Below are 15,098 nucleotides of genomic sequence, written 5' to 3'. Positions count from 1 at the left end.
ACACCCCTCCGCGTGTCACCCCCCCGGGTGTCACCCCCCCCAGGTCCCCTCCCCCGCGTGTCACCTCCCCCACACGTCCACCCCCCACGTGCCACCCCCCACGTGTCACCCCCCCCACGTCACCCCCCCGCGTGTCCCCCGCGTGTCCCCCCACGTGTCCCCCCCCACGCGTGTCACCCCCCCCGCGTGTCCCCCCCACGTGTCACTCCCCCACGTGTCCCCCCCCTCACGTGTCCCCTCCCCCCGCGTGTCCCCCCCACGTGTCACCCCCCCCACGTGTCCCCTCCCCCCCGTGTCCCCCCGCCCCCCGTGTCCCACCGTGACGGTGACAGTCGCGTGCCAGGGGTTCCGCTCGTCGTCCCCCGCGCGCTCGAAGGTCGTAGGCCAGGCCGCACATGCTGAGGGTCTCGCTCTCGTCTGGGGACACGGCGGGGACAGCGCGGCCCCGAGGGGTCCCCGAGGTGTCCCCGAGGGGTCCCCGTGTCCCCCAAAGGGGCCACAATGTCCCAAGGGGCTCCCAATGTCCCCGAGGGGGCCCCAATGGCCACAATGTCCCCAAGGTCTTCGCAAGATGTCCCCAAGGTCCCCAAGGGTTCCCCAAGGTCCCCGAGGGGTCCACAATGTCCCCAAGGGGTCCCCGGGGTCCCCATGTCCCCAAAGGGTCCACAATGTCCCCAAGGCGTCCCCAAGGTGTCCCCATGTCCCCAGTGTCCCCGTGTCACACCGATCATGCGCTGGAAGGTCTCGTGCAGGTCCCCATGGTGTCCCCAAGGTGTCCCCATGGTGTCCCCATGTCCCCAAGGTTTCCCCATGTCCCCATGGTGTCCCCAAGGTGTCCCCATGGTGTCCCCATGTCCTCACAATGTCCCCAAGGTGTCCCCATGGTGTCCCCATGGTGTCCCCATGTCCCCAAGGTGTCCCCATGTCCCCCATGTCACACCGATCATTGCGCTGGAAGGTCTCGTGCAGGTCCCCATGGTGTCCCCAAGGTGTCCCCATGTCCCCATGGTGTCCCCATGTCCCCAAGGTGTCCCCATGTCACACCGATCATGTGCTGGAAGGTCTCGTGCAGGTCCCCATGGTGTCCCCAAGGTGTCCCCGTGTCCCCATGGTGTCCCCAAGTGTCCCCATGTCCCCATGGTGTCCCCATGTCCCCAAGGTGTCCCCCAAGGTGTCCCCAAAGGTGTCCCCATGTCCCCAAGGTGTCCCCATGTCACACCGATCATGCGCTGGAAGGTCTCGTGCAGGTCCCCAAGGTGTCCCCATGTCCCCAAGGTGTCCCCAAGGTGTCCCCATGTCCCCAAGGTGTCCCCATGTCACACCGATCATGCGCTGGAAGGTCTCGTGCAGGTCCCATGGTGTCCCATGTCCCCAATGTGTCCCCATGTCCCCATGTCACACTGATCATGCGCTGGAAGGTCTCGTGCAGGTCCCCAAGTGTCCCCATGGTGTCCCCATGTCCCCAAGGTGTCCCCATGGTGTCACACCGATCATGCGCTGGAAGGTCTCGTGCAGGTCCCCATGGTGTCCCCATGTCCCCAAGGTGTCCCCATGTCCCCATGTCACACCGATCATGCGCTGGAAGGTCTCGGCAGGTCCCCAAGGTGTCCCCGTGTCCCCAAGGTGTCCCCAAGGTGTCCCCAATGTCCCCCCCATGTCACACCGATCATGCGCTGGAAGGTCTCGTGCAGGTCCCCATGGTGGTCCCCATGTCCCCAAGGTGTCCCCATGGTGTCCCCATGTCCCCATGTCACACCGATCATGCGCTGGAAGGTCTCGTGCAGGTCCCCGTGGCCCCTCAGCACAAACACGTGGCTCTCGCCGTCCTTGTGCGACGCCAGCGCGTTCAGCGTGTCCCCAAGGTGTCCCCAAGTGTCCCCAAGGTGTCCCCATGTGTCCCCATGGTGTCCCCATGTCCCCGTGTCACACCGATCATGCGCTGGAAGGTCTCGTGCAGGTCCCCGTGGTGTCCCCATGTCCCCATGTCCCCAAGGTGTCCCCATGTCCCCGTGTCACACACCGATCATGCGCTGGAAGGTCTCGTGCAGGTCCCCAAGGTGTCCCCATGTCCCCAAGGTGTCCCCATGGTGTCCCCATGTCCCCATGGTGTTCCCCATGTCCCCAAGGTGTCCCCATGGTGTCCCCATGGTGTCCCATGTCCCCAAGGTGTCCCCATGTCCCCATGTCACACCGATCATAGCGCTGGAAGGTCTCGTGCAGGTCCCCGTGGCCCCTCAGCACAAACACGTGGCTCTCGCCGTCCTTGTGCGACGCCAGCGCGTTCAGCGTCTCCATGTGCACGGCCTCGCCCAGCCCGAACGCGTACACGTCTGCGTGGTGGCACCAGTGTCACCAATGTCCCCAGGGTGTCCCCAGGGTGTCACCAAGGTGTCCCCAAGGGCCCCCAAGGTGTCACCAAGGGGTCACCAAGGTGTCCCCAAGGGCCCCATGTCCCCCCCATGTCCCCAAGGGGTCCCCAACGTGTCCCCAAGGGGTCCCCAAGGGGTTCCCAAGGGCCCCATGTCCCCCCATGTCCCCCCGTGTCCCCAACGCGCCCCCAAGAGGTCCCCAACATGTCCCAAGGGGTGCCCAAGCGCCCATGTCCCCAACGTGTCCCCAAGGGGTCCCCAACATGTCCCCAAGGGCCCCAAGGGGTCCCCCAAGGGGTCCTCAAGGGGTCCTCAAGGGCCCCATGTCCCCCCATGTCCCCAACGTGTCCCCAAGGGCCCCAACGTGTCCCCAAGGGGTCCCCAAGGGGTCCCCAAGGGCCCCATGTCCCCACCATGTCCCCCCGTGTCCCCAAGGGATCCCCAAGGGCCCGGTGCCCCCCCATGTCCCCAACGCGCCCCCAAGGGGTCCCGAACATGTCCCCAAGGGCCCCAACGTGTCCCCAAGGGGTCCCCAAGGGGTCCCCAAGGGCCCCATGTCCCCCCATGTCCCCAACGTGTCCCCAAGGGGTCCCCAAGGGGTCCCCAAGGGCCCCATGTCCCCCCGTGTCCCCAACATGTCCCCAAGGGGTCCCCAACATGTCCCCAAGGGCCCCAACGTGTCCCCTAGGGGTCCCCAAGGGGTCCCCAAGGGCCCCATGTCCCCCCATGTCCCCCCGTGTCCCCAAGGGGTCCCAAGGGCCCGGTGTCCCCCCGTGTCCCAACGTGTCCCCAAGGGGTCCCCAAGGGGTCCCCAAGGGCCCCATGTCCCCCCATGTCCCCCGTGTCCCCAAGGGGTCCCCAAGGGCCCCATGTCCCCCCGTGTCCCCAACTCGCCCCCAAGGGGTCCCCAACATGTCCCCAAGGGGCCCCAACGTGTCCCCAAGGGCCCCATGTCCCCCCATGTCCCCAACATGCCCCCAAGGGGTCCCCAACATATCCCCAAGGGCCCCAAGGGGTCACCAAGGGGTCCTCAAGGGCCCCATGTCCCCAACGTGTCCCCAAGGGCCCCAACGTGTCCCCAAGGGGTCCCCAAGGGCCCCATGTCCCCCCGTGTCCCCAACGTGCCCCCAAGGGGTCCCCAACATGTCCCCAAGGGCCCCAACATGTCCCCAAGGGGTCCCCAAGGGCCCCATGTCCCCCCATGTCCCCAAGGGGTCCTCAAGGTCCCCAAGGTGTCCCCAAGGTATCACCAAGGGTCCCCAAGGGCCCCAGCGTGTCCCCAAAGTGTCCCCAAGGGGTCCCCAAGGGCCCCCACATCCCCTGTATCCCCCCCATATCCCCCATGTCCCCAAGGGCCACCACGTCCCCCGTGTCCTCCATGTCCCCTCCTTGCCCCCCAGTGCCCCCGTATCCCCCATGTCCCTCCATGGTTCCCTGTCCCTCACGTCCCCACTGCCCCCTCAATGTCCCTCCATGTCCCAATGTCCCCGTCCCCCCATCCCCATGGTTCCCTGTCCCTCCATGTCCCCGTACCCACCATGTACCCAATGTCCCTATGTCCCCTCATGCCCCCCAGGGTCCCCATGTCCCCAGTGTCCCCCAATGTCTCTATGTCCTCATTCCACCCAATGTCCCCCATGTCCCCCCTGTCCTCCCATGTCCCTCATGCCCCTGTTCCCCATCCCCAATGTCCCCCGTGTCCCCCATGTCTCCCCATGTCCCCCATGTCTCCCCCATGTCCCCCATGTCTCCCCATGTACCCAATGTCCCCCATGTCCCCCAATGTCCCCCATCCTCCATGTCCCCCCATCCCATGTCCCCTCATGTCCCCAATGTCCCCCCATCCCATGTCCCCCCATCCCCCATGTCCCCCCATGTCCCCAATGTCCCCCCATGTCCCCCATGTCCCCCATGTTCCCCCACCCCCTGTCCCTCCCATTTCCCCTGTCCCAGTGTCCCCTCATCCCGCTCATGTCCCCCCCATGTCCCCAATGTCCCCCCGTCTCCCCATCCCTCCGTCTCCCCATCCCCCCATGTCCCCAATGTCCCCCCCATCCCCCCGTGTCCCCCATGTCCCTCCATCCCCCCATCTCACCATGTCCCCCCATGTCCCCCCATCCCCTCAATGTCCCCATGTCCCCCCATGTCCCCAATGTCCCCCATCTCCCCCATCCTCCCCTATGTCCCCCCATGTCCCCCCATCCCCAGTGTCCCCTCATCCCCCCCATGCTCCCCCATCCCCCCATGTCCCCCCATGTCCCTCCATGTCCCCCCATGCCCCCCCATGTCCCCATGTTCCCCATCCCCCCGATGTCCCCCCATCCCCCCCATGTCCCTCCATCCCCCCCATCCCCCCCGTGTCCCCGATGTCCCCCCATGTCCCCCCGTTGTCCCCATACCCAGGAAGTCCCCATGTCCCCCCATCCCCCCCGTGTCCCCGATGTCCCCCCATGTCCCCCCGTTGTCCCCATACCCAGAAAGTCCCCATGTCCCCGATGTCCTCCCCGTGTCCCCGATGTCCCCCCATGTCCCCCCGTTGTCCCCATACCCAGGAAGTCCCCATGTCCCCATGTCCCCCCATGTCCCCCGATCCCCCCCGTGTCCCCAATGTCCCCCCATGTCCCCCCGTTGTCCCCATACCCAGGAAGTCCTCGCGGTCGTTCCGGGGGTCCCTCCCGATACTCAGCAGCTCCCGGATCTGCTTGATCACGGGGACCGGGGAGCCCCCCATGTTGATGCGCCCTGGGGGGCAGTGACGTCACGGGGGGCGGGGCCGTTCGGGGGGCGGGGCAGTTTGGGGGGGCGGGGCGGTTTGGGGGGATCGGGGCAGTTTCGGGGGGGGTTGGGGCAGTTCGGGGCCCTTTGGGGCTGAATGGGGGCGGTTTGGGGGTGCATGGGGGTGGATCGGGGCGGTTTTGGGGTGGATCGGGGCAGTTTGGGGCCGTTTTGGGCTGAATGGGGGTGGTTTGGGGGTGAATGGGGGCGTTTTGGGGGAGCATGGGGGTGAATTGGGGCGGTTTTGGGGTGAATTGGGGCAGTTTGGGGGTGAATCGGGGCAGTCCAGGGTGGTTTGGGGCTGTTTTGGGCTTAATGGGGGCAGTTTGGGGGTGCACGGGGGTGGATCGGGGCAGTTCTGGGGTAGATCGGGGCAGTTTGGGGGTGAATCGGGGCAGGCCAAGGCAGTTTGGGGCTGAATGGGGGCAGTTTGGGACCATTTTGGGTGGTTTTGGGGTGCATTGAGGCAGTTTTGGGTGATTTTGGGGTGAATCAAGGTGGTTTCAGGGCTGTTTAGCCCGTTTCGGGCTGAATTGTGGCGATTTTGGGGCAAATTGTGGTGGTCTTGGGGTGAATTGTGCCAGTTCGGGGCCAGTTTTGGGGTGAATGGTGGCATTTTTGGGCCGGTTTTGGGGCAGTTCACTGTGGTTTTGGGCAGTTTCGGGCCATTTTGGGGTGGTTCGCGGAGGTTTGTGGGGGTTTCAGGCCGGTTTTGGGGTGAATCATGGTGGTTTCAGGCTGTTTCGGGTCAGTTTGTGCTGGTTTCGGGTTGTTTTGGGGCTGTTTTGGGGCCGTTTTGGGGTGAATCTCGCCGGTTCCGGGCCGTTTCGGGCTGTTTTGGGGCCGTTTTGGGGTGAATGTGGCCGGTTTCGGGCCGTTTTGGGGTGAATCTCCCCGGTTCCGGGCCGTTTTGGGGTGAATCTCCCCGGTTCGGGCCGCACCGTCCGTCATGATGACGATGACGTGGCGGGTGCTGGAGGTGACGGGCGCCGGGTCCAGGCCCTGGCCCCGCTCGGCCGCTTCCTGCTGCACCAGGAGCTCGTAGACGGCGCGGAGGGCGGCGTGCGGGTTGGTGCCGGGCTTCACCGCGTGCGCTAAGGGATATATAGGGACCTATAGAACCCTATAGAACCCTATAGAACCCTATGGGGACCTAGAGACACCTATGGGGACCTACAGGAATCTATAGTGCCCATTGCACCCATTGCACCCGCAGGGCGGCGTGCGGGTTGGTGCCGGGCTTCACGGCGTGGGCTAGGGACGTATAGGAACATATAGGAACGTATAGAACCCTATGGGGACCTAGAGACACCTATAGTGCCCATGGGACCCATTGCACCCATTGCACCCGCAGGGCGGCGTGCGGGTTGGTGCCGGGCTTCACGGCATGGGCTGGGGACATATAGAGACATACAGGGACCTATAGAACCCTATAGAACCCTACAGAACCCTATAGGCACCCACAGTGCCCATGGGACCCATTGCACCCATTGCACCCGCAGGGCGGCGTGCGGGTTGGTGCCGGGCTTCACCGCGTGGGCTAGGGACGTATAGGAACGTATAGGAACGTATAGGAACGTATAGAACCCTATAGCGACCTAGAGACACCTATAGTGCCCATGGGACCCATTGCACCCATTGCACCCGCAGGGCGGCGTGCGGGTTGGTGCCGGGCTTCACCGTGTGCGCTAGGGACGGATAGGGACATATAGGGACCTATAGGAACCTAGAGACCCCTATAGATTCCATACGTACCCCCATAGGGCAGGCTGCCCAGCAGCTCCCCCACGGCGTCCGGCCGCCCGCTCCGGGCTGTTCCCTCTATCCATATAGGATCCCTATAGGTTCCATACTCATCCCCTATGGATCCCACACTCATCCCCTATGGATCCCATACGTACCCCCGTAGGGCAGCGCCCCCAGCAGCTCCCCCACGGCGTCCGGCCGCCCGCTCCGGGCTGGCCCCTCGATCCCTATAGGATCCCTATATGTTCCATACTCATCCCCTATGGATCCCACACTCATCCCCTATACATTCCATACGTACCCCCGTATGGCAGCGCCCCCAGCAGCTCCCCCACGGCGTCCGGCCGCCCGCTCCGGGCTGGCCCCTCGATCCCTATAGGATCCCTATGGATCCCATACACACTCCCTATAGGTTCCATACTCATCCCCTATAGATTCTATACGTACCCCCATAGGGCAGCGCCCCCAGCAGCTCCCCCACGGCGTCCGGCCGCCCGCTCCGGGCTGGCCCCTCCATCGCTATGGATCTCCTATAGGTTCCATACTCATCCCCTATGGATCCCATAGGCACCCCCTATGGATCCCATACGTACCCCCATAGGGCAGCGCCCCCAGCAGCTCCCCCACGGCGTCCGGCCGCCCGCTCCGCGCCTCCAGAGGACTCAGCTCCACTCGCGCTTCGGTGCCGAACGTGATGACGCTGTACCGGGGCGCCGAGCCGTAGCTGGACAGCTGGGGACGGGGGGGACATGGGGGTCACGGGGGGGCCCAGAGGGGTCCACGAGGCTCCCGGGGGTCCCTGGGGGTCCCAATGGGAGTCCTGGAGGGTCCCCAAAGTTCCCAGGGGGACCCCAGGGGGTCCTGAGGGTCCCTGGGGGTCCCTGAGGCTCCACGAGGCTCCCGGGGGTCCCTGGGGGTCCCAATGGGAGTCCTGGGGGGGTCCTGGAGGGCCCCCAAAGTTCCCAGGGAGATCCCGGCGGGTCCTGAGGGGTCCCTGGGGGTCCCAATTGGTGTCCCAGGGTCCCCAGGGCGTCCTGGGGTGTCCCTGGGGGGTCCCAATGGGTGTCCTGTGGTATCCTGGGGGGTCCCTGAGGCTCCGCGAGGCTCCCAGGGGTCCTGGGGGGTCCTGGAGGGTCCCCAAGGCTCCCGGGGGGTCCCGGGGTGTCCTGAGGGTCCCTGGGGGTCCCGGGGGGATCCTGGGGGGCCATGGGGGGCCCCGAGGCTCCACGAGGCTCCCAGGGGGTTCCCGGGGGTCCCTGGGGGTCCCGGGGTGGGTCTGGGAGGTTCCTGAGGCTCCCTAGGGGTCCCAAAGGCTCCTGGGGGTCCCCAAGGCTCCATGAGGCTCCCAGGGGGTCCTGGGAGGTCCCCGAAGCTCCCAGGGGGATCCCGGGGGGTCCTGAGGGTCCCTGGGGGTTCCCCGAGGCTCCTGGGGGTCCCGGGGGATCCTGGGGGGCCATGGGGGGCCCCGAGGCTCCACGAGGCTCCCGAGGGGTCCCCAAAGCTCCCACGGGGATCCCAGGGGGTCCTGGGGGTCCCTGGGGGTCCCAATGGACGTCCCAGGATCCCCGGGGACCAAGCGGGTCCCTAGGGGTCCCAATGGGCGTCCTGGGGGGTCCTGTAGGGTCCCTGAGGCTCCATGAGGCTCCCGGGGGTCTCGGGAGGTCCCCGAAGCTCCCGGGGGGATCCCGGGGGGTCCTGAGGGTCCCTGGGGGTCCCAATGGGAGTCCTGGGGTCCCCAGGGACCAAGGGGGTCCTGAGGGGTCCCTAGGGGTCCCAATGGGCGTCCCAGGGTCCCCAGGGCGTCCTGGGGGGTCCCTGGGGGTCCCAATGGGCGTCCTGTGGTGTCCTGGGAGGTCCCTGAGGCTCCACGAGGCTCCTGGGGATCCCTGGGGGGTCCTGGAGGGTCCCCAAGGCTCCCTGAGGGTCCCTGGGGGTCCCAATGGGCGTCCCAGAGTCCCCAGGGACCAAGGGGGTCCTGGGGGGTCCCTGGGGGTCCCAATGGGTGTCCCGGGGAGTTCTGGGGGTCCCCGAGGCTCCCTAGGGGCACTGGGGTCCCGAAGGCTCCAGGGAGCTCCTGGGGGATCCCGGTTATTCCCGGTTGTTCCCAGTGTTCCCCGTTATTCCCGGCGTTCCCGGCTGTTCCCGGCGTTCCCGGGGCACCTTCTCCACCAGCTCCTGCAGGGCGCTCCGGGCCCGCTCGAAGTCGCTCTTGGAGACGCTGCTGGAGGCGTCGAGGAGCAGGAAGACGTTGAGGGCGGCGCCGGTGCCCACGCGGATGCGGCGCTTCTCCGTGGCGCCTGCGGCAGCGGCGTCACCATGGCCGTCATCATGGCCGTCATCACCATCGTCATCATCATCGTCATTGTCATCATCATCGTCATCGTCATCATCGTCATCATCGTCATTGTCACCATGGCCGTCACCATGGCCGTCATCATGGCCGTCATCACCATCGTCATCATCATCGTCATTGTCATCATCGTCATCGTCATCATCGTCATCGTCACCATGGCCATCACCATGGCCGGCACCATGGCCGTCACCACCATCGTCATCGTCATCATCGTCAACATCATCACCATCGTCATTGTTATCATCATCACCATCGCCATCATCATTGTCATCATCATCATCATCATCATTGTCGTCGTCGTCGTCATGGTCAACACCATCACCAAACCCGTCCTCATCGTCACCGCTGTCACCGTCCTCGCCATCCTCCTCATGGTCATGGGCACCGCGTAGCCCCACGTCCCTCCCGTGTCCCCCGTGTCCCCCCGTGTCCCCAATGTCCGCCCGTGTCCCCCCGTGTCCCCAAGGTCCCCAAGGTCCCCGCGCACCCCGGCTGCTGTTGGCCTCGGCCACCTCCACGGTCTGGGTGAGGGAGGCCAGGAAGGAGGCGGCGACGTCCTCGGGGATGTCGAAGGAGTCGGGGTCTGCGGGGACAGCGACGGGGCCACCGTGTCCCCCATGTCCCCTCATGTCCCTCGTGTCCTTCCCTGTCCCTCAGTGTCTCTCAATGTCCTCCCGTCCATGTCCCCCGTGTCCCTCCATCCCCTCCTGTCCCCAATGGCCTCTGTATCCTCCCATTGTCCCCCATGTCCCCCGTCCCCATTGTCCCCTCACTGTCCCCATTGTCCCCCCTCCGTGTCTCATGGAGGCACAAGGGCTCCGCACTGTCCTCTCGTGTCTCCCCATGTCCCCTCATTGTCCCCATGTCCCCCCGTGTCCCCCCGTCCCTCACGGCGACATGAGGGCTCTGCGCTGTCCCCGTGTCCCCTCGTGTCCCCCCCCCCCGTGTCCCCATTGTCCCCTCATTGTCCCCATTGTCCCCATTGTCCCCCGTCCCTCACGGCGACACGAGGGCCCCGCGCTGTCCCCGTGTCCCCCGTGTCCCCGTGTCCCCCCTGTGTCCCCATTGTCCCCCCGTGTCCCCATTGTCCCCCCATTGTCCCCATTGTCCCTCACGGCGACACGAGGGCTCCGCCCCGCTCCACGCGGTGTGTCCCCCGTGTCCCCCCGTGTCCCCCCATTGTCCCCTCTGTCCCTCACGGCGACACGAGGGCTCCGCCCCGCTCCACGCGCCGCCCTCCAGGCAGCGGCGCCGCTCGGAGCCCACGAGCCGCAGGCCGGGCCGGCACCGGAACCGCACGGTCCCCTCCACGTCGTAGCGGGTCCCGTCCTTGGTGGCGCCGGGGGGGACGCCGGGCGCGGGACACGCCCCCTCTGCGGGGACAGCGCCACGTGACACCCCCCCAGCCCCGCCCCCGCGCGGGACCCCCGTGTCCCCCCATGTCCCCGTGTCCCTCCACGTCCCCATGTCCCCCAATGTCCCCTGGTCCCGCCACGTCCCGCCCCCGTCCCCGTGTCCCCTCGTCCCCATCACGTCCCGTCCCCGTGTCCCCCAATGTCCCTCCATGTCCCCCTGTTCCCCCGTGTCCCCTCGACCCCCCCATGTCCCCCCTCCCCCCTATGTTCCCGTGTCCCCCCATGTCCCCCTGTCCCCCAATGTCCCCCTGTCCCCCAATGTCCCCTGGTCCCGCCACGTCCCCATGTCCCCCTGTTCCCCCGTGTCCCCCGATGTCCCCTCGACCCCCCCGTGTCCCCCCTGTCCCTGTCCCCCCATCCCCATGTTCCCGTGTTCCCCCATCCCTGTGTCCCCTCCCGCCACCCCGTGTCCCCTCTATGTCCCCGTCCCCATCCCCTCTGTCCCCTCCCTGTCCCCATGTCCCCGTGTTACTAACGCCCGTCGTCGCACGCGGGGTGGCTCCCGCTCCCGTGTCCCCTCCATGTCCCCATGTCCCCATGTCCCCCCATGTCCCCCCACGTCCCCCCGTGTCACTAACGCCCGTCGTCCCACGCGGGGTGGCTCCCGCTCCCGTTCCCGTGTCCCCGTGTCCCCCCGTGTCCCCATGTCCCCCCCGTGTCCCCCCGTGTCCCCTCCCTGTCCCCATGTCCCCATCACTGACGTCCATCGTCGCACGCGGGGTGGCTCCCGCTCCCGTGTCCCCTCCCTGTCCCCATGTCCCCCCCGTGTCCCCTCCCTGTCCCCATGTCCCCCCCGTGTCCCCATGTCCCCCCCGTGTCCCCCCGTGTCCCCTCCCTGTCCCCATGTCCCCATCACTAACGCCCGTCGTCGCACGCGGGGTGGCTCCCGCTCCACGTGCCCCCCGGGCGGCAGCGGCGCCGCGCGGGTCCCCGCAGGACGTAGCCCGCGAAGCAGCGGAGCTGGAGGAGGGAGCCGGGCCGGGCGGGGCCGCGCGGCCAGAACGAGCCGTGCTCGAACTCCAGGGGGGCGGGGCACGGCGGGCCTGCGCGTGACGTCACGTCGGGGAGCCCCGTGACGTCACACCGGGGAGACACGCGAGGATTTCCCCCCCCCCCCCCGCCCCGCCACGCGGCCAGAACGAGCCGTGCTGGAACTCCAGGGGGGCGGGGCAAGGAGGGCCGGGGGGGGGGGGTGACGTCACAGCAGGGCGCTCCTGTGACGTCACCGCGGGGGACACCCCACCCCACCCCCCCGCGGCCAGAACGAGTCTCGGGGGGGGTGGCGGAGCAGGGAGGGCTGGGGGGGGGTTCAGTGGGGAGCCCCCATGACGTCACTGCGGGGGACCCCCCGGTGACGTCACCTCATGGGGACACCCCCTCCCCCCCCGCGGGCAGAACGAGCCGTGCTCCAACTCCAGGGGGGCGGGGAGGGGCCGGGGGTGACGTCACGTCGGGGAGCCCCCGTGACGTCACTGCGGGGGACACCCCCCCCCCCCCGCGGCCAGAGCCCGCGCTCCAGCTGGGGGGGGGGGAAGGGGGGCGGGGCAGGGCGGGCCTGGGGGGGGGACACCCCCATGGGGAGTGACGTCACAAGAGGGATTCCCCCCCGTGACGTCACTACAGGGAGAACACCCCCCCCCCCGCAATGTGCCGCGCTCCAACGCCAGAGGGGCGGGCCCCCCCATGGGGAGTGACGTCACACGAGGGATTCCCCCTGTGACGTCACTACAGGCAGAACCGCCCCCCCCCACCCGTGCCCAGGGGGCGGGGCGGGGATGGACCCTCCCCATGGGGAGTGACGTCACACAAAGCCCCCCCCCCATGATGTCACCTCATGGGGACACACGTGTCACCCCCCGCCCCCGGGGCCCCCCCGACTCAGTGCCCCCCCCGCCATGACGTCACTGCCCCCCCCCGCCCCCCCCGGCCCCTCCTACCTCCACAGAAGCCCCCGGGGCCGCAGGGGGTGGGGGTGGGGGTGGGGGTCACCGTCGGGGTCACCGCTGGGGTCACCGAGGTCACTGGGGGGGATGGGGGGGTTACGAGGGGCTATAGGGGCCTATAGGGGCCTAAAGGGGGCTACAGGGGGCTATAGGGGGCTATAGGGGGCTATAGGAGGCTATGTGGGGGCTACAGGGGGATATGGGAGGTCATAGGGTGCTATAGGGGGGCTATAGGGGGTTCCGGGGGGGCTATGGGGGCATAGGGGTCTATAGGGGGGTCTATGGGGGTCTATAGGGGTCTATAGGGGGCGTGGAGGGGGTATCAAGAGTCATAGGGGTCTATAGCGGTCTATAGGGGTCTATAGGGAGCGTGGGGGAGGTATCAAGAGTCATAGGGGTCTATGGGGGTCTATAGGGGTCTATAGGGGGCGTGGGGGGGGTATCAAGAGTCATAGGGGTCTATAGCAGTCTATAGGGGTCTATAGGGGTCTAGGTGGGGCGGGATATGGGGCCCATAGGGTTCTCCAGGAGGTTCTGGGGAATCCATAGGAGTCTACAGGGGTCTATGGGCAGGTATCAAGAGCCATAGGGGTCTATGGGGATCTATAGGGGTTTATGAGGGTGTACAAGGGTCTATAAGAGTCTATAGAAATCTACAGGGGTCTATGGGGATCTATAGGGGTTTATGGGGGTCTGTAGGGGTCTATAGGAGTCTATAGAAGTCTACGGGGCTCTATGGGGATCTATAGGGGTTTATGGGGATCTATAGGGATCTATAGAAGTCTACAGGGCTCTATGGGGATCTATAGGGGTTTATGAGGGTCTATAGGGGTCTACAGGAGTGTATGGAAGTCTACGGGGCTCTATGGGTATCTATAGGGATTTATGGGGATCTATAAGGATCTATAGAAGTCTACAGGGCTCTATGGGGATCTATAGGGGTTTATGGGGGACTGTAGGGGTCTATGGGAGTCTATGGAAGTCTGCAGGGCTCTATGGGGATCTATAGGGGTTTATGGGGTTCTGTAGGGATCTATAGGAATCTATAGAAGTCTACAGGGCTCTATGGGGATCTATAGGGGTTTATGGGGATCTATACGGATCTATAGAAGTCTACGGAGCTCTATGGGGATCTATAGGGGTTTATGTGGGTCTATAGGGGTCTATGGGGATCTATAGGGGTTTATGTGGGTCTATAGGGGTCTACAGGGGTCTATGAAGCTCTACCGGTATCTATAGGGGTCTATAGGGGTCTATAGGGGTCTCTGGGGCGGGGGGACCCACCGGCGCCGTGGGGCAGCAGCAGCAGCAGCAGCAGGAGGGCTCCGGGGGGGCCCATGGCGGCGGCGGCCTCCGTCCCCGTGTCCTGTGTCCTGTGTCCCTCCGTCCCCGTGTCCTGTGTCCTGTGTCCCTCTGTCCCCGTGTCCCTCTGTCCCCGCGTCCCTCTGTCCCCGCGTCCCTCTGTCCCTCTGTCCCTCTGTCCCCAGCGGCTCCGTGGGGCTGGGCCGGGGGGGGTTATGAAACGTGGGACGTCCCCGGGGGGGGGGTCGGGGGGGGTTGGCTTCATTAAGGGCTAACGAGCAGCCCCCGCCCCCCCCCGGGGCCTTCCCGGACGCCAGGGCCCCCCCCGCCCCCCCCGGACACCTGGGCCCTTCCCACATTCCTGGGCCCTTCCCGGACGCCTGGGCCCTCTGCCAACCCCCCAGGGCACCCAACAACCCCCCCGGTCCCGGCGGGGGGGCCCAGGCGTCGGGGGGGGGCAGCGGTGCCGGGAAGGGGCCCAGGCGTCCGGGGGGGGGGGGTTGGGGACACCCGGGGCTGTCACAGAGGTCCCTGCTCTTGTCCCCCCCCCCCCCCCCCCGGACGCCTGGGCCCCTGATGGCGCAAGGGGAGCAAAGGGCGGGGGGGGGGAGGGGACGGCGGGGTCAGGGACGGGGGGGGAGCTCGGACCAACCCCCCCCCCCCCCCGTGGGGACCTTTGGGGCAGTGACGGCGCCGGGGGGGGGGCACCCGGGACCCCAAAGGGGCATCTGGACCCACATGGGGGCACCTGGAGGGACGTGGGGGCACCCGGGACCCCAAAGGGGCATCTGGACCCACATGGGGGCACCTGGAGACCCCATTGGGGCACCTGAAGGGGACATGGGGGCACCTGGACCCACATCGGGGCACCCAGACCCCCCCCGGGGCTCCTGGAGACCCCATTGGGGCACCTGGAGGGGACATGGGGGCACCTGGAACCCATTGGGGCACCTGGAATCTCCTTGGGGCACCCAGGACCCCAATGGGAGCCCCATGAGGCCCCTAGAGCCCCACTGGGGCACCCAGGACCCCCAATGGGGCATCCAGGGTCCTATTGGGGTGCCCGGGACCCCATCGGGGCACCTAGAACCCCTTGGGGACCCCATAGTGGCACCGAGAAACCATGGGGGCACCCGGGACCCCCGTGGGGAGCCCCATGAGGCCCCTAGAGCCCCACGGGGGCACCTAGAACCCC

The 15,098-nt window shown here is 66.9% G+C and overlaps 1 protein-coding gene and 1 long non-coding RNA gene across 2 annotated transcripts; both read right to left on the bottom strand.

Annotated features, from left to right (window-relative positions):
• Positions 1 to 387: 387 nt before the first annotated feature.
• Positions 388 to 761, bottom strand: LOC148590215 (uncharacterized). The gene is made up of 2 exons (XR_015914344.1): positions 725 to 761; positions 388 to 417 (listed from the first exon to the last, which is right to left on the bottom strand). It is a non-coding gene; the product is annotated as an uncharacterized LOC148590215 (long non-coding RNA).
• Positions 762 to 1,759: 998 nt separating this feature from the next.
• LOC148590214 (complement factor B-like) lies at positions 1,760 to 13,940 on the bottom strand. The gene is made up of 11 exons (XM_088539311.1): positions 13,886 to 13,940; positions 12,596 to 12,679; positions 11,519 to 11,701; positions 10,443 to 10,616; positions 9,731 to 9,826; positions 9,051 to 9,187; positions 7,484 to 7,622; positions 6,086 to 6,238; positions 5,010 to 5,111; positions 2,192 to 2,330; positions 1,760 to 1,766 (listed from the first exon to the last, which is right to left on the bottom strand). The coding sequence occupies exons 1-11, from the start codon at positions 13,938 to 13,940 to the stop codon at positions 1,760 to 1,762; spliced, it is 1,269 nt and encodes a 422-aa protein (XP_088395437.1).
• Between the last annotated feature and the right edge of the window lie 1,158 nt (positions 13,941 to 15,098).

This window comes from Tinamus guttatus, unplaced genomic scaffold, assembly GCF_059628265.1.
Source record: "Tinamus guttatus ecotype Peru unplaced genomic scaffold, ASM5962826v1 Tinamus_guttatus_pri_ptg001589l, whole genome shotgun sequence".
Classification (NCBI taxonomy): domain Eukaryota; kingdom Metazoa; phylum Chordata; class Aves; order Tinamiformes; family Tinamidae; genus Tinamus; species Tinamus guttatus.
Note: the sequence above shows the minus strand (reverse complement) of the source record. Positions and strands in the feature narration are given on the sequence as shown.

Bases quoted from the DNA above. Each gene is read 5' to 3' on its own strand.
- LOC148590214 (XM_088539311.1), bottom strand. From the start codon at position 13,940: ATGGGCCCCCCCGGAGCCCTCCTGCTGCTGCTGCTGCTGCTGCCCCAC. The intron at 9,188-9,730 runs GTGCGCGGGGAC...CCGCTGCCGCAG, and splicing joins CGAGGCCAACAGCAGCCGGG to GCGCCACGGAGAAGCGCCGC. The intron at 5,112-6,085 runs GTGCGGCCCGAA...ACTGCCCCCCAG, and splicing joins CATCGTCATCATGACGGACG to GGCGCATCAACATGGGGGGC.